This window comes from Callorhinchus milii, unplaced genomic scaffold (assembly GCF_018977255.1).
Source record: "Callorhinchus milii isolate IMCB2004 unplaced genomic scaffold, IMCB_Cmil_1.0 Scaffold4, whole genome shotgun sequence".
In the NCBI taxonomy this organism is placed as follows: domain Eukaryota; kingdom Metazoa; phylum Chordata; class Chondrichthyes; order Chimaeriformes; family Callorhinchidae; genus Callorhinchus; species Callorhinchus milii.
Window position 1 is genome coordinate 5,899,457 of NW_024704745.1, and position 23,998 is coordinate 5,923,454.

A 23,998-nucleotide genomic window follows, 5' to 3' on the forward strand; every position below is an offset into this window, starting at 1 on the left:
GAGGAGATTGTTGTTGGAGTAAGATTATCGGTTGTTGAGGAGGTTCTCATTGGAAGGGGCAGTCGTTCAACAGTAACTTGTTCAACACTAACACCAAATATTCCTCCGACGGCCTGAGATGGTGATGCTCTCTCTGTCTCTGTCTCTCCAAACGCTTCCCCTTGGTGCTGTGCTGCACGATTGTCCTTTGTACTCTGCTCTCACCCCTCCAACTGCATGTCCTGCATGTGCTGGTGCTGGTGCCCTGACCCTGATGCCACTGTGACTTTTACCCTTAGCTCTGCTTTTCATCCCTGACTACCGCGTGGGCGAGGGACTTTGTAATAGACTGCCTCACAATCAGTCTCAGGATTTCAACACCACCAGTTCCCACAACAGCTCTGAACGAAGCCTCTCAGGTTGGTTCCTCATCACTAACACCTCCTATCCATCTTCCCCTCCCTCCGCACCCACCCCCACCATCACACCTCAACTTACCTTAATGACTCCCTTCCCACCAAAGAGACACTTGTCCCACTCGCCTTCCAACTGCCGGGAAGCCCTTTCCATTGGCTGGAAGCTGGAGGGCATCAATTTAAAAATCATCATAATAATAATCCTTGCATTTGATACAGCGCCTTATCACATCTCGCTTTCCGGGGGATAATAATCCCTCCCAAGAAAAAAACTGCGGTCATGACTGTTTGTGGGATGCTGCTGTGCGATATTGGCAGCCGCGTTTCGCCCACAAAAATACAGTCAATTCACTTTACGATGTACTCTGTGAAGAGCTTTGAGACGTCTCAGCCACGTGATAAGGCACTGCATCAAATGCAAGAATTATTAATATTGTTATTATGTCATTGAGATGTCTCACAGCGCTTCACTCTAATGAGACGGTGTTTTGTAGGTCAACACGGCAGCCAATTTGCACACAACAACGTCCCATAAACAGCCATGGAAAGAGTGCACAATTTTATATGGGAGATTGTCAGCCAGGACACTGGGAGAGAGAGAAACTCTCTCTCTTTTCCAATAGTGCCACGGAATCTTTATGGTCCACCTGAACAGGCATAGACAGTACCTTGGTTTAACGTCTCATCCAAGCTCCCCCCCGCCAGCACTGCATTAGAGTGTCAGTTCAGACTGGATGAGTTCCCAGTACCAATGTGGAGCTCGAACCCACAACCTTCTGACTCTGAGGCCAGAATGCTGTGAAGACTCCATTGGGGATCCCAGATCTCTCGTTGGAATAACTGCTGGAGTCTAACCCACTTAGCTTGCCATTGAGAACCACTGTCTGGCAAGCTTCCCCGTTGCTTGTCCAGCTAGGACCACCCTACCCATCAGGGCTTTGGCTTGCAGGGTTAATAGGAGCTGAATGGGAGGATTCCCTGCCCCCAGTGACTGGTTGCCCTTCCAGGTCCTGCCGATGAGCCAGACTGGGCTGTGCCGTCATCAGCAGTGCCCTGGAATACTGCGCACCCGCCTGGCTCAGGACCTGGACTAGAGACCGTCACAGAGGGCTGAGACTCGATTCCAATATTCCGTTGCCAAACATGTCACCTTGGTGCCAGTTCAGCTCCGAGGAGACCCCACTTACCCCCCCCTCAAGGAGGATAGTCACTAGTTGGCTATTGGGGATTTGGTGTTAAAAGCTTGCGATGTTTTGCTGAAAATGTTGTTTATTGTGATTCTCTCCACTCTCTCCCCTACCCCCTGCTCTTCCTACTCTCTCACCCCCTTCCCCCCATCCCTTTACTCACATATCTTTCTTCTCTTTCTCACTCCTTTCCCTCCTCTGCATTATTTCACCCCTACTCTCTCTTCTCTCTACCTCTCTTCTTATTTTGTCTCCTCATTCTCTATCCATCTTTCTCTCTTGTCTTTCTCTCCTCACTCTCGCCTCTCTCTCTCTCTCTTACTCTCGCTCTCCTTGCTCTCTATCCTCTCTCTCTCTTTCTGTTTCTCTCACTCTCACTTTTCTCTCTCTTTCTCTCTCCTTACTCTCTCTCTCTCTCCTCTCGCTTTCTCTCTCTCTCTCCCTCTCCCGCTCACTCACAGATCTGGTGTGTGGGGAACGAGTCTCGGTTCCACATTAACCGTACGGTGGACGGGTCGATCCGTTCGGTGGTGCTGGGGGGGCTGTACCCGGGGATACATTACCAGGTGCAGGTAGCAGCTAGCACCAGCGCTGGCGTGGGGGTGCCTAGCGATCCTCAGCCCATCACCATCGGTAAGTCACCACAGCGTGAGCCCACCCTGCCCGTCTCTACATACAATTCCTCTCCTCGGCCTCCTTCCTCACCCCACCTCCCTCCTTCTTCAAACTGAGGAAGGGCCAGAAAAGTCCCGTGGCTTAGTGGTTAGAGCTCTCGCCTCGCAAGCGAGAGGACCCAGGTACAAATCCCGGGCAGGGCAAAACCTTAGCCAAGTTTCCTTACTCCACGCACCTGTTTATCCAGCAGTAAATAGGAACCAAAGTAATAATTTGGTCACTCAATCCACGACCGTTTGTGGGACGCTGCTGTGCGCAATTGGCTGCCACATTTCGCCCACAAAAGATATACAGTTACTGCACTTTACAGTATATTCTGTGAAGCACTTTGAGACGTCTCAACGACATGATAAGGCGCTGCATCGAATGCAAGAATTATTACTGTTCTTATAATAATTATGGAAACTTTCAAACCCAGTCTTAATGTGGAATGAGCTGTGAGCAACTTCTACTAATAATAATCCTTGCATTTGATATAGTGCCTTATCACGACGTTAAGGTGTCTCCACCATCTGCGGTCGGGCCTTAACCTTTCTGCTCCCACCCTCTGGAACTCCATCCCGGAGCCCTTCCACCTCGCTCCCTTCAAGGGCCATCTCAAGATCCTCCTCTTAGGTCACCCTCCTACTCCTACCCTCTCCACCCCTCCTGATCCCAACCCCCTTCCTGACTGTCCAGGCCTTGGGACGTCCTCCCGACCCGATAGGCTGTGTGTAAATGTAATTAGTTGTTGTTGGGGTTTGTGAGCATGTCCTCAGGGGACTGTAACCATCGCTGTCCTTTGTTGGTTACCAGGGAGCCGGGACATCTTCATGACGGGCCCCCAGGGCAACAACAGCATCACGGAGCAGATCACGGACGTGGTGAAACAGCCGGCCTTCATCGCGGGCATCGGTGGAGCCTGCTGGGTCATCCTCATGGGCTTCAGTATCTGGCTGTACTGGCGGCGGAAAAAGAGGAAGGGACTGAGCAACTACGCAGGTAACCGGGGGCAGCCAGGAGAGTCAATGGAGAGTCAGTCAATGGGGAGTCAGTCAGTCAGTCAGTCAATGGGGAGTCAGTCAGTCAATCAATGGGGAAATGGGAACTCAGTCAGTCAATGGGGAATCAGTCAATCAGTCAACGGGGAGTCAGTTAGTCAATGGGGAGATTGGGTGAATGGGGAGAGTCTCGAGGGGAATGTGTGACCTGTACAGTGTTGGTGTGTGGCCCGGTCTCTCCTGGTCACAGCGAGGCCTTCTGTGGGACCGTGTGCCACGACGGGCATGTGGGGTTTGATGGTGACTCGGAGGCCAGAGTGTGAGCGAGCGAGCGAGCGAACGAGCCAGGCTGGGAGGTCTCCAGGGAACACAACGTGTGGGGAGAGTGGAGTGTGAGACTCCTCTCTGAACTCCTTTTATTTCCCTCTTCTCTCTCTCTCTCTCTCTTTCTCCTTCTCTCTGTTTATCTCTCTCGCCTGGATCACCCCAGGGTGAAGGGCTGGCTCTTGCCCTGTAAGCTGCTCTCTCTCTTTCTCTCTCTCTGTTGTTGTGGCGGCCTCTCTGTTTGACTCATTGCCTGTCTCTGCCTTCTTGTTTTACAGTTCAATCCTTCACCTTCACTCCTGCAGGTACTGTCTGTCTGTCTGTCTGTCCGTCTCTAGCCTCGCTGGTACACACCACAATACATATTCCATCTGACAGTTACATGCTGGACATTTTACTTCCAATGAGCAGTGTCTGTCAGGCTCTCTCTCAAACTTTGTCCGTGTCCCACTGTGTGTGTGTCTCTCTCACTTTATCTGTGGTGTGTGTCTCTCTCACTGTATCTGTGTGTGTGTGCGTGTGTGTGTTTGTGTGTGAGTGAGTGTGTCTCACTCACTGTGTATATGTGCGTACTTCTCTCTCATTGTGTATGTCTGCGTGTGTGTATATGTCTCTCCTCACTGTGTATGTGTGTCTCTCTCTCACTGTGTACGTGCGTAAGTCGGTCTCTCTCTCACATTTGTGTGTGTGTGTGTGTCTCTCACTGTGTATGGTGTGTGTGTTTCTCTCTCACTGCATACGTGTGTGCGTGTATATGTCTCTCCTCACTGTGTGCGCGTCTCTCTCGCTGAGTGCGTGTCTTTCTCACTCTGTGTTTGTGTGTCTCTGTCTCATTTCACTATGTGTCTCTGTCACACTGTTTGTGTCTGACACTCTCTACCTATCTCATGATGTGTGTGTGTGTGTCCCTCTATCAATGTGTCTCTCTCTCTCACTGTGTGCCTCTCTTTCACTGTGTGTCTCTCTCTCACGCACTTCGGGGACTCACCACTGACCAACTATTTCACGTGTTTACTGTCAGCCTGTGATCTCAGGAGTTGAGCGCCACTTACAGTTAACTCACCTCACCTCATTCTGACACCTTTACACCTTACTCTTAACATCTATAACCCCTGTCGTCTCCACCCAATTCACTCACTCCACTCTCTGTCTCACTCACTCTACTCTCTCCACTTTCACTCTCACACGCCACCCTCTCTGACCCACTCAACTCTCTCTCTCGCTCCTCTCACTCCACTCTCTCTCTCAGTCACTCCACTCTCTCTTTCTCACTCCACTCTCTCATTCCACTTTCTCTCTTTCACTCCACTCTACCTCTCTCTCCCTCGCTCTCCCCATCTCACTCCGCAAGACGTTGTACAACCGTAAGTTGTTTATTCTAGAAACCCATTGATTGTGCCCTGAACTTGCACAGTGTTGTGTCATTAAATGGAGTCTGACGTGCAGTCGGATGCAGCCTGATCAGGAATGGGGAGTGATAATAATAATAATAATAATTCTTGCATTTGATATAGCGCTTTTCACGTCTTCTAGACGTCTCAAACTGCTTCACAGAATAGCCTATAAAGTGAATTGACTATATTTGTGGGTGAAATGCGGCAGCCAATTGCACACAGCAGTGTCCCACAAACAGTCGTGGATTGAAGTGACTAATTTATTATTGTTTTATTTTCTTGAGGGATTATTATCAGGCGTGTGGAATAAGGAAACTTGCCCAAGCTTTCACCCAGCTGGGAATCGAACCCAGGTCTCTCGCTCGCAAAGCGAGTTCTCCAACCACTGAGCGACAGGACTCCACAGACTGATAGACAGTCATAAAAATCTCAGTGTAACCACATAGAAACCACATCCGCACTGCTCTGGGCAGTGACAGCTCAGGGCAATCAGGGGCAGTTGGAATCACATCGTCTAAGCTGACAGTCCATTGCAGGGCTGGGGGGGGATGTTGCATTATTCGAGGTGCCATCCTTCGGATGAGACGTTAAACCGAGGTCTTGCCTGACTGCTCAGGTGGACATTAAAAATCCTGTGGCGCTATTCAAAAAGAAAAACATCCTCTCTCTCCCTGTGTTCTGGCCAACAATCCCCAGGATAAAGGTTGCTCACTTACGTAATGGCTGTTTGTGGGGCACTGCTGAGTGCAAAATGGCTGCTGCATTTTCGTCCTCGAAATACACATTCACTGCACTTTATAATATATCCTGTGAAGCGCTTTGAGATGTCTCGATTACTTGATAAGGCGCTATATCAAATGTGAGGATTATTATTAGTATCGGTATAAGATACTTTAAGGTATACATTTTCATGAGGGGGAAAGACAGTTGAGGTCGTGAAACATTTAAGAAACGCTAATGTGAGGAGGTTTGGGATGAGATGAGATTCAAATGAGATTCGGGAAGGATGATTCGGGATGGGTCTTCTTCACTCGAACCTTTCCTGGTTACAACAACAACAAATTGCATTTACACAGCGACTTTCACGTCGGGAGGACGTCCCAAGGCGCTGGACAGGTTTGCACCCGAGCTGGGGGTTTGGATCAGGAGGGGTGGACGGCAGGGGGTAGGAGAAAGACCGATGGCACGGTCGAAGAGATGGGTCTTGAGACGAGCCTTGAAGGAGGCGAGGGAGGGGGCAAGGCGGAGGGACTGTCCAAATTGTGGGGAGCAGAGAGCCTGAAGGACAGACTGCTGATGGTGGCGGGGGGCTGGGCAAAGGACATGGAGCAGGCCGGAGCCCCCTGAATAATAATAATGATAATAACCCTTGCATATGATATTGCGCTTTTTCACGTCTTCTAGACGTCGCAAAGCGCTTCACAGAGTATACTGTAAAGTGAATTGACTATATTTGTGGGCGAAATGCAGCAGCCAATTGCGCACAGCAGTGTCCCACAAACAGTCGTGGATTGAAGTGACCAATTTTATTGCTTTTGTTTTTTCGGAGGGAGCGGCTAGATCGATATGGTCACAGGTCACAGAGGTAGGGAGGAGCAAGGCCGTGGGGTGGGATGGGGGCGCGGGAGGGGGCTTTGAAGGTGAGGACGAGGATCTTGAACTCTATCCTCTGGGGTTCGGGGAGCTAGTGAGGCTGAGTGGGCAAGGACTTGGGTGATGAGCTCTCGGTGGTTATATGGTTAAATAGGTTGAGAGAGGAGCGTGAGAGCAGGTTGTGACGGATGGCTGTGGTGACACCAGGCGGTTTAAGGTAATTGCCACCGTTTGACAGGTGATCAGGAGCGCACAGTGTCATTGTGACACTGCCTTGTCTCTCGCTCGCCAGCGCAGAGCAACAGCCAGAGAAATGAATGGAGGAGGATTCCCCAGCTGGCAACACAGTTCATCAGAGCAGGGGGCTGTGATGTGCAATGCTGGGCTGAGTGTTTCAGCTGATGTATGTGGAGAGAGAAACAGAAGAGAACAGCAATACCCCAGAGACCCCTGTCACTGGGGACAAGCAACAACAACAACTTGGATTTATAGAGCGCCCTCCACGCCGGACGGCGTCTCAGAGCGCTTTACAGTAACGGATCCCGTGACCGAGCCAGGTGTGGGGGGGGGGAAGGTGACCAAAGGAGCGGTCGAAAAGAAAGGTCTTCAGCAGAGACCTGAAAATGGGAAGGGAAGCGAGATGAAGGGAGTGAGGAAGGCAGTTCCAGAGCCTTGGGGCTTAGTGGCTGAAAGCACGGCCGCTGACGGTGGAGCGGAGGACTCGGGGGATGAGGAGGAGGCTAGACCCGGAGGAACGAAGGCAACGGGCACTGTTTTGAGGAGAGAGGAGGTCAGAGAGGTGGGGGGGGTGCAGAGGAGTGCAGGGACTTAAATACAAGGGTGAGGATCTTGAAATCGATCCTCTCTGGGATAGGCAGCAGTGCAGTCTGGCAAGGACTGGGGTGATCGGAGTTTCGTGCGGACCAGGATTTAATTCCCGTTTCTACACAGTCTGGCTGGTTCAATCCTCGCGTTTCACCCACAAAATACACAGTGTCAAGTGTATTCACTGGATACACTTGACAGCGTATCCTGTGAAGCGCTTTGAGATGTCGCTATATAAAATGCAAGGATTATTATTAATTTTTAAAGGCTGTGCAGAGTCGTGAACAATTATGATATCTATTCTTGGTTTAGACATGGTTCTTTTCAAGAAATTTGCTGGGTGGGGTGGGTGGAATCAGCATTCCTTTCCAAATGAGGACTGGATTTAAGAGATCACCAGTATTCCCTCTCGCCCTACTCTTCACAGTAATAATATTATAATAATCCTTGCATTTGACATAATGCCTTGTCACGTCATTGAGACATCTCCAAGTGCTTCACAAAATATACTGTGAAGTGAATTGCCTGTGTATATTCTGGCTAAACGAGGAGATTGTTGTTGGAGTAAGATTATCGGTTGTTGAGGAGGTTCTCATTGGAAGGGGCAGTCGTTCAACAGTAACTTGTTCAACACTAACACCAAATATTCCTCCGACGGCCTGAGATGGTGATGCTCTCTCTGTCTCTGTCTCTCCAAACGCTTCCCCTTGGTGCTGTGCTGCACGATTGTCCTTTGTACTCTGCTCTCACCCCTCCAACTGCATGTCCTGCATGTGCTGGTGCTGGTGCCCTGACCCCTGATGCCACTGTGACTTTTACCCTTAGCTCTGCTTTTCATCCCTGACTACCGCGTGGGCGAGGGACTTTGTAATAGACTGCCTCACAATCAGTCTCAGGATTTCAACACCACCAGTTCCCACAACAGCTCTGAACGAAGCCTCTCAGGTTGGTTCCTCATCACTAACACCTCCTATCCATCTTCCCCTCCCTCCGCACCCACCCCCACCATCACACCTCAACTTACCTTAATGACTCCTTTCCCACCAAAGAGACACTTGTCCCACTCGCCTTCCAACTGCCGGGAAGCCCTTTCCATTGGCTGGAAGCTGGAGGGCATCAATTTAAAAATCATCATAATAATAATCCTTGCATTTGATACAGCGCCTTATCACATCATTGAGGCGTCTCAAAGCGCTTCGCAGAATATACTGCAAAGTGGATTAATTGACTGTATATTTTGTGGGCGATCAATCTCATCAAATTAGGGGAACTTGTGGTCTCATAGGGGACGTACAAAAACAACAAGAAATTACACTTACACAGTGCCTTTCACGTTGGGAGGATGGCCCAAGACTCGGGATCGTCAGGATTTGGATCCAGGCTGAGGGTTGGGATCAGGCGGAGTGGAGGGGAGGACAGGTGACCAAGGTCGCGGTTGAAGAAGAGTCTTGATACAGGCCTTGAAGGAGACAAGGGAGGGAGCGAGAGAGACAAATTGTGGGATGGACTTCCAAAGGGTGGGGGCAGAAAAGACTGAAGGCCTGACCACCGATGGTGAGGAGGGCAAGGGACATGGAGCAGGCAAGGAACCCACTGAGCGGAGGGAACAGACAGGTCTGTGTAGAGTCAGCAGATCACAGAGTTAGGGAGGAGTAAGATCCCTGGATGGTTTTGAAGGCAAGGATTAGGATTTTGAACTCTAAAAAGATCTCGATAGGCTACGCACATGGGCTGATGACTGTCAAGTGAACTTTGATGCATATAAGAACAAGGTTCTACATGTAGGACACAAGAACAGGAAGGGTGGTTGAAGCCAGGACACTGGGACTCATTTAAAATCCAGAGTGACGGAAGATTGTAGGGTGGGCGTTCTGAGATAGGGATGAGATAGGTGAGCTGAAGTGTCTTAATTAGAACAGATCGGGTGAACAGTAAAAGTAAATGAAGTTCCGTAATGTCGTGGTTAGCACGCTGGCTTCGCAAGCGAGAAGACTCAGGTTCAATTCCCGGGAGGGCGAAACCTTAGGAAAGTTTCCTTACTCTACACGCCTGTTTACTTAGCAGTAAGTAGGAACCCGGTCGTTAGTCATTTGGCGGTTCACTTTCCGGGGATAAGAAGCCCTTTTTAAAAAAAGCGCTTTGAGACATCTCAATGACGTGATAAAGCACTGTATCAAACACAGGGATTATTATTATTGTTATTATTAATAACTTGGAAGTTTTGTGCTCCCCCTCTCATTGCTGACTTGCCGACCGGTGGAAATGATCGATTCCAATCTATCTCAATGACGTCTCAACGACGTGATAAGGCGCTACATCAAATGCAATGATTATCATTATTGTCTCATCATTCTCCAGCACAAACTTTCTGACAATCATCAAAGTAAAATCACTACAAACACCAAGGATAGTGATTGATTGGGAAGCCCAGTTGATTGGGTGGATGAACATCTGGCTTGTGTCTCTTTGAGTCATTTTGGCATCGAGTTCTCTTTGCTTCTCTAACAATGGGTTAATTCCTTCAGCCGAGCTTCCTTGGTGATGGGACATCAGCTTTGTATTGAATTCCTCTCTCTCTCTCTCTCTCTCTCTCTCTTTCTCCCTCTCGCTCTGATGTGAATAGTTGGAGCTCTCACGCCTTGGAGTCAGGAGGTCATGGGTTTGAGCCCCAAGTCGGGGAATTTGTGCTGCGGTGGGGGTGGGGGGAGGGAGAGGGCATTGTCACTGGTGGTGTCCTTTAGGTGGGATGTTAAACCGAACTCCCATCTGTTGCCTGTTCAGGTAGACGTTAAAGATCCCGATTCTGTTGGAAAAGAGAAGGAAGTTTCTCTCTCCCGGTGTCCGGGCCGACAATCCTCCAGATAAAATCACATTTTACCTTATGATGGTGTGCGTACAGGCTTGTGCCCAAATGTCCTGTCTTGTTTGGCTACAAAAACAGTTACTACATTGAAATGTGAAGAGTTCGGACAACGTTTTGATGCTACAGGCACCATAAAAATGTAAGGCTTATTTTGCTCAAAGCTAATCCCTTCCTCTAAGTATAGCAACAAGAACAACTTGGATTTATACAGCATCCCTCATGCAGGGTAGAGTCTTAGAGTGTTTGACTGTGGCAGAGCACGACGCTGAGCTGGGGAGAGTTTAGCCAAATATAGTTTGTGCGTATCTCTTCCCCTCCCCTCAAACCCCTCTGTCTGCCATCTCCTTCGCTTAGGAAAGGAGACATTTCACATAGCAATTACCCTTGCTTTTGATCCAGCGCCTTATCACGTCGTCGAGACGTCTTCTAAGCCCTTCATAGGAATTACTGTAAAGTAAGTCCGTAAATTGACTGTGTATTTTGTGGGCGAAACGCGGCAGCCAATTTTGCGCACAGCAAAACATTCCGCAAACAGCCATGGAGTGAGCGAGCAAATTCATCTGTGGAATTGTTGGCCAGGACACCTTCGCTTTTCCAATAGTGCCTTGGGATCTTTAGGCAGGCAGGAGATAACGCTAAAACCCCCAAGTTCTGCCCAGTCTTTGCCTGTGAGCTAATTCAACTCGGTTTGAATTTGAAAGCCAATTTTTCTCTGTTTCTTAAAGAGAAGCCAGCGTGCGAAGCTATGATGAGGTTGAAGCAATTTCTATCATCTGAAATTTTAAGATAAATGGTCTGACAGGCTGAGGCCAGGTGGAATTTCAGACCTTGAACCGGATTGAGAAAGTAAACCCAGACCAAAACTGAATCAGTTCAAATTTTCAAGACTGAGCAAGGTGGATAGATGTTTGTTAGGGAAGGATGTCAAGGGTTATGGAGCAAAGGCAGGTAAATGGAGTTGAGGTACAGATCAGCCATGATCAGGGTCCAGGGGCTGAATGGCCTCTTCCTGTTGAAAAGTGAACTGGATGAAACCTTGGTCTTTTGCCTTGCAAATTCTTATGTTCCTCTGCAATACTGTCAGATACACCCAAACAGCAGGACAAGGGAACACAGGGTCAGAGGCAATCACAGAACAGTCAGTCACCAGAATGCCTTCACCCAGAGGGGAATAACGGCAGGAAGTGGGGTCACCAGGAATAGTTGATTGAGGCCGGAATGCTGGGTTATAGCCATAAGAAACAGCTCAATGTTGGGAGAGTTGGGAGGACGGGCGGGCGGGGAATGGGAGGGATGAGATCAGATGGGCCGAAGGGTCTTCACCGGAACCAGGCTCGTGATTCTCGTGACCACGCCTCGCTGGCTCTCGTCACTTGTGGGGTTTCTGTTCGTGATGAATAACGCTTCCCTCGCCGTGGTTACAGGCGGCAAGAGTGGGAAAAAGAAGAAAAATAAGACGAGCACTAAATCCCACAAAACCACCGGCTCCAGCTGGTCCAACATGCCGCTGCCCCCACCCCCCATCCAGCCGCTTCCCGGGACCGAGATTGACATCTACGGAGTGGACTTCCTGGAAACCGGGTAAGAGCTACTCCTGACATTCCACAAACCTGGTTTGGTCACCCGGGTGTCTGACCCGCCCAGAAGCCCATCGCCGTGATCAGCCGGGTGTCTGACGCGCGAGGAAATCCGTCACCGTGATCAGCCGGGTGTCTGACACGCATGGAAACCCGTCACAATGCTTAGATTATCCAAACCACACTTGAGAGCTCCTGGTCTACCATCCACTACATGGAAATTCCTGTTTCTCTCGCCATACATCCTGCTTACCTAATTCTGGAGAGTATTAGGGCAGGTTGGCAAGAGCCAAGGCTTGGGGGACCCCAGAGGGTGCGTTGGGGTAACTGCTGGGATCTAATCAGCTAAAACCACATAGCTTGCCATTGATAGCAGTGTGTCTGGCAAGCTTTCCCGCTGCTTGTCCAACTAGGACCACCCTACCCTTGGCTTGCAGGATTAACAGGAGCTGAGTGGGAGGATTCCCTGCCCCCAGTTGATTGGTACCATTCATAAATTATAGGAAACATAAACTACAGGAAACAGCCTCTCTACCCCCACACTCTGGAACTCCATCCCACGGTCCCTCCGCCTCGCTTCCTCCCTTGCCTCCTTCAAGGCCGGTCTCAAGACCCTTCTCTTCGACCGTGCCTTTGGTCTCCCTCCCACCTCTCTGCCTTCGCTCAACCCTACGCCACCCCCCACCTCCCCCATGCTCGGGCCCTGACACCTGACTGTTCAGCGCTTTGGGACGTCCTCCCGACGTGAAAGGCGCTCGCTCTATAAATGTAATTTTGTTGTTGTTGTTGTTGTTGTTCAGCAATGGCCACTAGATGGCAGTATTGTGGCTGTGTCATATATTGTGCTGTCAGCATCTAGTGGTGGATAGTAGATATTGCAGGGACAGCGAAATATGCTCACGCTATGAGAATCTACTACCCATGTGGCTGTAAATGGAAGGAGTACGGGCAGAGAGTGAAGTAAGCCAGCAGCCTGGGTAACCAGTGTGTCAGCTTGGCTCAGTCACTCAACGCCTCGTGTCTGAATCAGAAGGTTGTGGGTTCAAGCCCCACATCGAGAACTTTGAGCTCACAGTCCAGACTGACGCTCCCCACAGTGCTGTGGGGAGAGCTGCACTGCCAGAGACGCCGTCCTACGGGTGAGACATTAAACTGAGGTCCGGTCTGCATGTTCGGGTGGACGTTAAAGAAAAAAGAAACATAAACACTAGCCCTATATTCTCTAGAACATAGAAGAATTAGCGGTGATCTTCTAGAAACCTATAAGATTCTTAGAGGTCTTGACAGGGTAGACAGCGTGAGACTGTTTCCCTTGGTTGGAGAATCTAAAACTTCTGGTCATAGTCTCAGGATTAAAGGTCAGCCTTTTAGAACTGAGTTGAGAAAACATTTCTTTCCTCAGAGGGGAGTGAATTTATGGAATTCTCTACCCCAGGAGGCTATGGATGCTCAGTCCTTGAACATATTCAAGACTGAGATCGATAGATTTTTAAAAACTAAAGGGATTAAGGGATATGGGGAAAGGGCAGGTAAATGGAATTAGGTTAGAAGATCAGCCATGATCTTATTAAATGGCAGGGCAGGCTCGAGGGGCCGAATGGCCTATTCCTGCTCCTATTTCTTATGTTATTGTTTTCTTAATTAAACTGCTGGAAAGGAATAGCAATGAGAGAAACACACCCGTGCACACACACAGACTGAGAGAGCGAGACACACGCAGACAGAGAGAGAGAGAGACACATACACACAGACCGAGAGAGAGACGACACACACAGACACAGAGACAAGAGAGAAACACAGACAGAGAGAGATGTGCATACACAGACAGACAGAGACGAACAGAGCGACACGCACAACACATACACATGCAAGCATGCGGGTGCACACGCATGCACAACAGGGAAAGAGAGACAATTACGGACACACACAGAATGAGATAGAGAGAGAGAGATACACACAGGCACACAGATACAGACCACGACACACATGCACACACACACACACACAGCTATGCCGTACTGACCTGTCCACTGTCTCGCTTGCCCTTACCCTAGGTATGAGAGTGATGGCTGGTGCCCACCGCCGCCGGTAAAAACCTACCTGCACCAGGGTCTGGAGGACGAACTGGAGGAGGAGGACCGTGTGCCCACACCCCCTGTGCGAGGCGTGGCCTCCTCCCCGCCATCTCCTTCGGGCAGCAGTCCACGGCCACGCTGACCCCCTCTCCCCGGGAAGAGCTACAGCCCATCCTGCAAGCCCACCTAGAGGAGATCAGCCGGGCGTATCACTTCGACATCAACCGCCAGGCCTGGTGAGCAACACTCCCCCCCCACCACCCCCCGATCCCCTTCTCGCCCCCCTTTCTCCCCCCACCACAACCGCCATCAGAGTCCCGTAACGTAGTGGTTAGCGCACTCTCCTCGCAAGCAAGAGGACCCGCGTTTGATTCCCAGGCGTGGCGAAGCTTTAGGCAAGTTTACTAACCGCACACGCCTACGTTTACCTGCAGTAAGTAGGAACACAGTTGTTAGCCGATTGGCAGATCACTTTCTGGAATAATAATTCCTTCAAAACAAATAAAAATCTGGTCACTCGATCCACAAGTGTTTGTGGGACACTGCTGTGCACAATTGGCTGCCGCGTTTCACCCACGAGATACACAATATTTTACAGTGAACCTCTTTGAGACGTCTCAACGACATAAGGCGCTGTATCAAATACAAGAGTTATTATTATTATTATTAGAGGTGTGGGGGAAAAGATCAGGGAATTAGCATTGCAATAGATGGCTTCAATGAGGGAGTGAATGCCAACACCAGACAGCCTCCTATTGTACGATATGTTCCTGTGGTTCTTCTAAACTGCGGGGAAAATTAGTTCCCAAAATTAAGACCGATTGGATTCCAGAATTGCACTGTTTGGAGCAGACTGAGGAATATCAAGCCTGGTGACACGGAATGATGTGCTCGTATCACACGTCGCATTTTTTCACCCCGTCATTTCTTTCACCCTTCGCCACGCTGCATGCAATTAACTTGACGAACCTCCGTTGCCACGGCTAATTTTAACATCGCACGGATGTGTGATTTAACAGGACACGGCTCTCTCTCTCTCTCTCTCTCTCTCTGGGAAACAGAGCGTGTGTCTCTGCCAGCAATCGGTGCCAGAGCAACTCAAGTTCCTTATTCACAACCAGGAAAAATAACATTAAACAGTGTGAGAGGAGAGAGCAGGGAATGGGATTAGAGTAGAGCGCTCCAGTGGGGGAGGGAGCACCAGCACAGACACAATGGGGTAAGGTTCTGGGTTCCAGCGTCACAACCTCAATGTTGGGGACTCTGAGCTCACAGTCCAGCTGATGCTCTAATGGCGCTGAGTGGGGGGATGTTGGGGTGGGGGGTTTGCATTGTCGGAGGCCCCGTCCTTCCGATGGAAGCGTTAAACCGAGGTCCCGTCTGCCTGTTCAGGTGGACATTATAGATCCCATGTTGCTGTTGGAAAAGAGGAGGGAGTTTCTGTCTCCCGGTGTCCTGGCCAACAATCTGTCTGTATGTGTGTGGGCGCATGTCTGTAAATGTGTGTGTGTGCGTATCTTTATGAATGTCTGTGTGTTTATACAATACAGTACAAAATGACATTTGTACAGCGCCTTTCATGTCAGGAGAACGTCCCAAGGTGCTGGGCAGTCAGGGATTTGGACCCGAACTGGGGGTCGGGATTGGGGAGGGTGGCCAAAGGCCCGGTCGAGAGGAGGATTTTGAGACGCGCCTTGAAGGAGGCGAGGGAAGGAGTGAGGCAAAGGGAATGTGGGATGGAGTTCCATAGGGTGGGGGCTGAAGGCCCGGCTGCCCATGGTGGACTGCGCCTGGCGGAGCAGACCAGAGCCTGATGAGCGGAGGGAGCAGACAGGCTGATATGGAGTCAGCAGGTCTCAGAGGTAGGGAGGGCCAAGGTTCCTGGAGGGTTTTGAAGGCAAGGACGAGGATTTTCAATTCTATTCTCTGGGGGATGGGGAGCCAGTGCAGCCTGACAAGGATGAGGGTGATGGATCTCGGAGCCTGGTGCGGGAGAGGACACGAGATGCAGAGTTCTGGGTGATCTGCAGCTTGTGGAGGGAAGAGTTGGGGAGGCCGACAAGCAGGGAGTTGGCATACTCGAGCCTAGATGTGATGAATGCATGGATGAAAGTTTCAGCAGCCCTGGGGGGTGAGGCAGTGGCGTGGCCTGGCAATATTGTGGTGGTGGGGGAAGACATGAGTGTGTGTGTGTGTGAGTATTGGGGGGAACCTTAATGTTTGCCAAGCAGCTGCCACGATTGCCTATGCAAACACACCGACTAAGCTGCCTTCAGCGAGCTGTGAAGGGGTGTGAGTGTCAGGCAGTGAGGAGGTTAGCGAAGCCGCTGTGTGAGTGGCTGAGACTGTCCTGTTTGCCTCCCGTCTGACACACAGGCACGTACAGAGCCACCCAGTGCCACCCCAAGCCCCTGCCCTGCCTCTGGGCTACATCTCCGGGGCCCTGATCTCCGACATCGAGACTGACGTGCCCGAGGAGGAGGAGGAGGATGAGGAAGACGAGGAGCTGGCTCGCCCTCTGCGGGGGATGGAACACACTCCGGCCTCCAGCATGGACAACCTGGAAAGCTCAGTGACAGGTAGGAAACCCCTTCCCGTGTCAGGGGAGTCCCGCAGCGTAGCAGTTAGCGTGCTCGCCTCGCAAACCAGAGGACCCGGGTTCCATTCCAGGCAGGACGAAACCTTAGGCAAGATTTACATTGTATTCTGCTAAGCCCGTGACTTGGTCGGGGGTTTCTCGGGGTTGGTGGGAGGGAGAGAGGAGGGGGAGAAGGTGGGAAGGAATCTCGTCACTCAAAGAGGCTGGTCAGCATTGGGAATTCATTTCACGAGAGGTTATCAAGGCCGGATCAATAGAACGCTTCAAAGGGGACCTGGATAAACAGCTGATCAGTAAAACCGGTGGGGAGAGGGATAGAAAGTGAGAGAGAGAGATAGACGGAGTGAACGAGACAAAGAGAGTGAGGAGACAGAGAGTGGGAGCGAGGCAGAGAGTGGGAGCGAGGCAGAGAGTGGGAGCGAGGCAGAGAGTGGGAGCGAGGCAGAGAGTGGGAGCGAGGCAGAGAGTGGGAGCGAGGCAGAGAGTGGGAGCGAGGCAGAGAGTGGGAGCGAGGCAGAGAGTGGGAGCGAGGCAGAGAGTGGGAGCGAGGCAGAGAGTGGGAGCGAGGCAGAGAGTGGGAGCGAGGCAGAGAGTGGGAGCGAGGCAGAGAGTGGGAGCGAGGCAGAGAGTGGGAGAGACCAGTAAGATAGAGGGATAAAAAAAGACAGAGAAAAACAGGGAGCAAGCGTGGACGTGGATTTATAACAGGTAAGACTCCGGGGAGAGGTGAGCAGACACCTCACTGTTCTGAAGAGTTTACATTTTTATTATTATTATTATTATTACATTTATCTAGGCTTTTATTGGCACCTCACCACCACCAAACCACCACACCCCACCCACCCCCCCCACCAACGTCTTAAAATTAGAATTTGACTGTATTCCAAGAGCAGAGGTAACATTTTTTGAGTCAGTGTATGATCACAGTCAGTGTGTGTGAGATCAGTCAGTGTGTGTGTGTGATCATAGTGTGTGTATTAGTGTGATCATAGTTAGTGTGAATGATCACAGTCTGTGTGTGTGTGTGTTAGTGTGATCACAGTCAGTGTGTGTGTGTGTGTTAGTGTGTGTGTGAGCATAGTTTTTTATGTATTAGTGTGATCATAGTTAGTGTGTATGATCACAATCAATGTGTATGATCAGTCAGTGTTTGTGTGTGTGTATTAGTGTGATCACAGTCTGTGTGTGTGTGACCACAGTCTGTGTGTGTTCACAGTCTGTGTGTGTGTGTGTGTGTGTGTGTGCCCGCCACCCCCACAGCCGGCCCGCCACCCCCACAGCCGGCCCGCCACCCCCACAGCCGGCAAGTACAGTCTCAGCCGATAACCTTGGGGATTCTACAGGTTCAGGTTGAGTGTGTGAGGTGGATTATGCAAGGTTGAGTGTGTGAGTGTGCGAGGTTGAGGGTGCGAGGTTGAGTGTGTGAGGTGGATTATGCGAGGTTGAATGTGTGAGAGTGCGAGGTTGAGTGTGCTAGATTGAGTGTGCGCGGTTGAGTGTGCTAGGTTGAGTGTGCGCGGTTGAGTGTGCTAGATTGAGTGTGCGCGGTTGAGTGTGCGCGGTTGAGTGTGCGCGGTTGAGTGTGCGCGGTTGAGTGTGCTAGATTGAGTGTGCAAGGTTGAGTGTACTAGATTGAGTGTGCGAGGTTGAGTGTGCTAGATTGAGTGTGCGAGGTTGCAGATGTGAGCCATATTTGAGGGGGAGAGAGAGAGGCACAGACGGCCCAGTGGAGTGGCCCAGATGAGTGGAGCTGTGTCTGATGTGAGACTGATTTAATCAACGGCAGATTATTTATTTAATCCCCTCCAGTTCCCGAGTGCTCAGCCTGTCTCGGGGAAGAATGTCTTACTTCAGGAGACAGAAGATTTTAAATCAACTTTACTGCCGCCTGAGCACAAAGACAACTTATTCCCCTGATCTCTCCTCCCTCAATCCCTTCTCCTAATCTCTCTATCCCTCCATCTCTCCAAATATCTCCTCCATTACGCTCTCCTCCTGATCTCTCTATCCCTCCATCTCTCTTTCCCTCAACCTCACCTCTTGATCTCTCTAACCCTCGCCCTCTCCTTCTGATCCCTCTATCACTCAATCCCTTCTCCAGATCTCTTTGTCCCTCCATCTCTCCTGACTTCTCAGCACATTTTCTTTTTATGAGTCCGTATTTCTCCCATTATCTATCTCCCTGTCACAATGATCACAGTGAACCTGTGAGGAAATGGCACGATGTTCCACCTGTAACATCACAGCAGCTCACAGGACCACAGGCCTCTTAAGATCATGACTCTCCCCACACACAGCTCGTTTCTCTCTGAGATGGCTAATCACAGTTGTGGCAAATTAATCTGTTCCTTTTCAATTTAGTCAGTTGACGTAGTGCCCCGTAGCTCAGCGGTTAGAGCACTCGCCTCGCAAGCGAGAGGACCCAGGTTCGATTCCCGGGCGGGGCAAAACCTTAGGCAAGTTTCCTTACTCCACACGCCTAGTAGGAACCAGTAGTTAGTCGATTGGTGGATCGCTTTCGAGGAGTAATAATCCCCCCCCAAAAAAAATAAAGAAACTTGGTCGCTCAATCCATGACTGTTTGTGGGACACTGCTTGTGCGCAATTGTCTTCCGCGTTTCACCCACAGAATACACAGTCACTCCACTTCACAGTGTATTCTGCAAAGTGTTTGAGAAGTCTCAATGATGTGATAAGGCGCTGTATCTAATACAAGGATTATTATTAATAAGCTGTGGAGAAAAAGCAAGCGTGTGGTAGCCTTTTCTACCATTGTTACCGTGTTAAGTGTTGCGTTCTTATCCTCATGGCCTCCTTCTGTACCGTAAATTCCTGTTTCTATGATTCTGAGATGGCACAGTGACAGTAATAACAAGGTTGTGGGTTCAAGCCCCCATGTCGGGATTTGGAATCACATAGTCTAAGCTGACGCTCCAATACAGCACTGGGGGGGGCGGGGTATTGCATTGCAGAGGTGCCGTCCTTCAGATGAGACATTAAACCGAGGTTCCGTCTGGGAAGGCATTTTTCTCTCCTGGTGTCCTGGCCAACAATCACCCAAATGAAATTGGTCACTTATTCCACAACTGTTTGCGGGACACTGGTGTGCGCAACTGGCACCCGCGCTTCACCCGCAACAATCCCCCGAACCAAATTGGTCACGCATGTTTCGTGGGGCACTGCGGTGCGCAATTGGCTGTGGCGTGTATTTTGGCCACGAAATACTGCGCTTTACAGTAAGCGCTTTGAGACGTCTCAACGACGCGATAAGGCGCTATACCACGCGCCAGGATTATTATTATTATTATTACGAACGAGAGTCTTGCCGAGAAGTGCAGTGACTGTGTGCGTGTTGGTGGGCCACGATGTTGAGACAGAGGACGGTGATGGTGATGGTGACGGGTTGTCTCTCTCTCTCTCTCTCTCTGAGACGTCGCTCCACTCCTCTGATCGGACCCTTGCCTTTACTTTTAGGTTCAATGATTAACGGCTGGGGCTCGGCCTCAGAGGATGAGCATGCTCTGTCCAGCCGCCAGTCTAGTGCAGCCAGCAGCTCCTCCACAGAATCCATTGTTACTGACGGAGGCTTTGCCCAGGCACTGGCTGTGGCCGCTGACCGAGCTGGTTACACGTTCCAGGGCACCCGCCTGGTCCACACAGGTTCGTAAGCCAAAACCTCTGCACTGGAGAGCTCACCTCAGCTCCTCTCTGCCTACTCGCTACCTGACAGCAAATTCTGACCTCACCAGCTCACTATCTACTTGCTACCTGGGTGCAAACTTATCCGCTACCAGGGAGAGGGTAGGAGAGCAGAGGAGGTCCATCTGCTCACTCTCTCTTCCTCTCTCTCTCTCTCTCTCTCTCTCTCTCTCTCTCCTCTCTCTCACACTCTCTCGCTTTCTCTCGTGTTGAAGGTTTCAGGAGATCTTCCTTCTCCGTCAAGGGCTGCTTTGTTCCACTTCGCTCCGCTCTGCTTGGCCGGGATCAATCCTGCTTGTAGCCAAGGAAGCCAGGAGAGAGGTCCACCTTCTCCGTTCACCGCTCTGCTGTGCTCTGCCAGGATCAGTCTTGACGCTGGCTTGGCTCTTTTCCGGTTTATCCTCTTCCTACATTTTTCCATGTGCTTCTGGTATCCTGATGCCTTCTGGCCTTACAGTGACCTTGGAGTATGAGGTTGGCTTGAATTTCGTTCTGGTCTTGTACTTACTTGGGATTGAGTCAATTTACTGTGTTTTACATTGGGTTCCCCCAACCCCCCTCCCACCCCCCTCAAACCACCACCCAAATATATGTGATTAAAGGTCATGGAGCCCCACGTCGGGGGCATTGAGCCCGGAGTCCGGGCTGACGCTCCAGTGCAGTGCTTGGGGGAGAGAGCGTCGCATTTTTTGAGGCCGTGCTTCAGATGAGCCTTCAAGTCCATGCCCTGTTCAGGTGGATGTTAAAGATTCCACAGCGCTGTTTGGAACAGAGAAGGGAGTTTCTCCCAACGATTCTCCAAATTAATTAGTCCTCACCTCATGGTGGATGTGTGCGTTTAGTATATGTACATATGTAGGGTTTGCGCATGTGTGTGGGGTGGGGTATGTGTATAACGTGAGTGGGACTAGTTGGGTAGCTCTTTCAAAGAGCCTGCACAGGCACGATGTGCCGAATGGCCTCCTTCTGTGCTGTAAGATTCTATAATTCGAGGTCAGAGGGCTGGGAATTACAACTTCAAAGTTCTGCCTGACATTTAATAAGATCACCCTCCATATTGGGTGGGGGAGTGGGGGGAAAGAGAGTTGGGGTTGGACAAGTTCAGTATTTTGTGTGAAGAAACGCCGAACTGATCTGCAACGAGGAGACTGAGAGAGGGGATGTGATCGAGGTCTTACAACAGTCTATCGGGCCATCGTGGCAAATGGAGAAAAAAATCTCTATATTTGGAGAGCGGGTGATGAGGGCATTCAATGTCAAGATTGTTAGCAGGGAATCAGGGCGAGGCGAGAGGAAAATTGGTCATTCAGAGACTGGTCAGCGTTTGGGAATTGATTCCCATGGGCGGTGATCGAGGCTGGATAGATAGAATGATTCAAAAAAAGGGACCCGGATAAATAGCTGGTCAGTAAAAACAGCTATTTGTGTTGAAGACAGAGACAGAGCTGGGAGGTACATGGTGTTCACAAAGTACTGTTACCTCTATATTATTATCCCTACAGTGCACTGACCTACACAACTGGAACACGTGGAAGAATGATGATAATTCTATTTAGAAGTACTTCATTATATTCAGTATAAGTGGAGTCCTGCAGCTTAGGGTTTAGAGCACTCGCCTCGCAAGCGAGAGGATCTGGGTTCAACTCCCGGGTGGGGCAAAACCTTAGGCAAGTTTCCTTACTCCACACGCCTCTGTTTACCCAACAGTAAGTAAGAACCAGGCTGTTAGTCGATTGGTGGATCGCTTTTCCGGGGGTAACAATCCCTTCAAAAAATAATCACTCCATCCACGACTGTTTGTGGGACACTGCTGCCCGCAAAGGGTTGTTGTGTTTCGCCCACAAAATATACAGTTAATTCACTTCACAATATATTCCGTGAAGAGCTTTGAGGCGTCTCGAAGATGTGAAAAGGCGTATATCAAATGCAAGGATTATTATTATTAACTGTAGTTAGATGTCCAGGGCATGGGTGTGAGTGAGCGAGCGCCGTCATTTTCACAGTAGGTAATGATCCTTTCGGGCCCACATCTTCCGTAACACGGAATGGAGTGAGGAGGAAGTTACTGGTCTTGGACGTTGTTACCCTCCACTCATCTGCAACAGAAAAATCCCCAAATTCATAAGGGAAAAACACACAGGGGAGCAACGGGACTTTGCGAACACCCTGTAGATTTATAACGAAAGGGAGAATCCAGTGGAATGGGCTCACTGCGCAGAGTTTCTGTGGGTGGAATTTGCGTTGCTTTCTAATGAGGTTCCTTGCGAGCGGCATGAGTTCTGGTGAGAGGGTCCCTGTTTCTGCCTGACCCTCCGAGTCCCACCGTCTGCGCGGTCGGGTTGGTCGTGGTGGTGGTGGTGGTGTTCCCGGCTGGTTTCTGATGGGAAACTGGGAATTGACCGAGTTGTGACCGTTTCTAACCAGGAAAGCCCCGCGATCACTTGCCGTCCCTTCGCTCCCCTCCCACAGGCAAGAGTTACCCCGGGTCTTCGCGGCCCCGCCCCTCCAGCCCCTTCTCCACGGACAGCAGCCTGGGCCCCCCGCAGAGCCACCGGCCCCCCCGAACCTCCAAAAAACACAAGTCCTCAGGGGGCCGGGCGGAGCAGCCCTCAGTGACCCACAGCAGGGAGGCCGGTGCGGACGGTAAGTGACTTTTTTGCGGGCCGGGGATGTGTTTCATCCGGGTCTCTTGACACATACGGAAACCCATTACCGACTTAAGAGTCTCCAAACCAAGCTGAGAATTCCATGCATCCCACCTACACATGGAAATCCCAGAGGTAGATTGTTGGAATGAAATGTGCACTCTCTCCCTGGAGGGGCGCCTCCTGCTTACCTAATTCGGAAAAGTATTAGGCGCAGGTTGGCAAGAGCCAAGGCTTGGGGACCCCAGAGTTTGTGTTGGAGTAACTGCTGGAGTCTAACCAGCTAAAACCGCATAGCTTGCCATTGAGGGCAAGGTTTCCCGCTGCTTGTCCAGCTAGGACCACCTTCGACCCGTTAGGGCATTGGCTTGCAAGGTTAACAGGAGCTGAGGGCATGATCCCCTGCCCCCAGTGACTGGACTGCCCTTCCACGTCCTGCCGATGAGTCAGGCTGGGCTGTGCTGTGATCAGCAGTGATCAGGAACAGGACTAGTGACCGTCTAACCCGAGGGCTGGCTCGATTCAGACATTCTGTTTCCAACATGACATCCCGGGGCCAGTTCAGCTCCAGGGGGACCTCATATACCTACCCCCTACCCCTCTAGCATGTGACTGGCACACCCAGGGCCAAACACCCCGTCAGTCTCTCTTCCCGGCCAGATCCGTGTATCACTAACTGTTCGTACTCTACTGATATTCCTCCATCTCCCTGGTACTGTGGGCCTGGCAGAGCTCAGTTTGTGGAGAAGCCAGACACTAACACTGTGCTTGTTTGTGGTTCAGATCTGCCTCCTCCTCCGGACCCCCCTCCGTGCCAGGGGGTGAGGCTGCAGCCCAGCCCAGGGCAGAAAGTACCGGGCACGGGCAACAGCAGTGACAGGAGCTGTAGCTCGCTGGAGAGGCAGCCCTTCATCTGTTTGGAAGACAGCAAGAAGTCGCTGGAATGGCAGGCACAGGAAAAGATCGCATCCCTCGAACGCAACGACGCCTTCCAGAGCAAACTGCAACCCAAACTATCGCTGGACTCAGGTAGGAACGAGCCTGCCTCTGCTTCCACACTGATGTTCCTTCAGTTCCCTGATTGTCAGCCCTTTACTGGGATGATCCCAGGGAGAAGAGAAGGGATGAAGGGAAGAGCGAAGGAGGTGAGGAGTCCTGTAGAGTGTA

At 50.8% G+C, this 23,998-nt stretch overlaps 1 protein-coding gene and 1 non-coding gene across 2 annotated transcripts in view; both read left to right on the forward strand.

Annotated features, from left to right (window-relative positions):
- LOC103185188 (roundabout, axon guidance receptor, homolog 2 (Drosophila)) overlaps window positions 1-23,998 on the forward strand; it is a 61,945-nt gene that overhangs the window by 36,475 nt on the left and 1,472 nt on the right. The window contains 11 exon segments of the mRNA XM_042334019.1: window positions 2,044-2,215; window positions 3,053-3,238; window positions 3,840-3,866; window positions 8,199-8,318; window positions 11,661-11,817; window positions 13,868-13,986; window positions 13,989-14,124; window positions 16,265-16,467; window positions 19,962-20,147; window positions 22,656-22,829; window positions 23,615-23,860. Coding sequence (XP_042189953.1) covers window positions 2,044-2,215; window positions 3,053-3,238; window positions 3,840-3,866; window positions 8,199-8,318; window positions 11,661-11,817; window positions 13,868-13,986; window positions 13,989-14,124; window positions 16,265-16,467; window positions 19,962-20,147; window positions 22,656-22,829; window positions 23,615-23,860 — 1,726 coding nt within the window.
- Window positions 18,862-18,935, forward strand: trnaa-cgc. The gene has a single exon. It is a non-coding gene; the product is annotated as a tRNA-Ala (tRNA).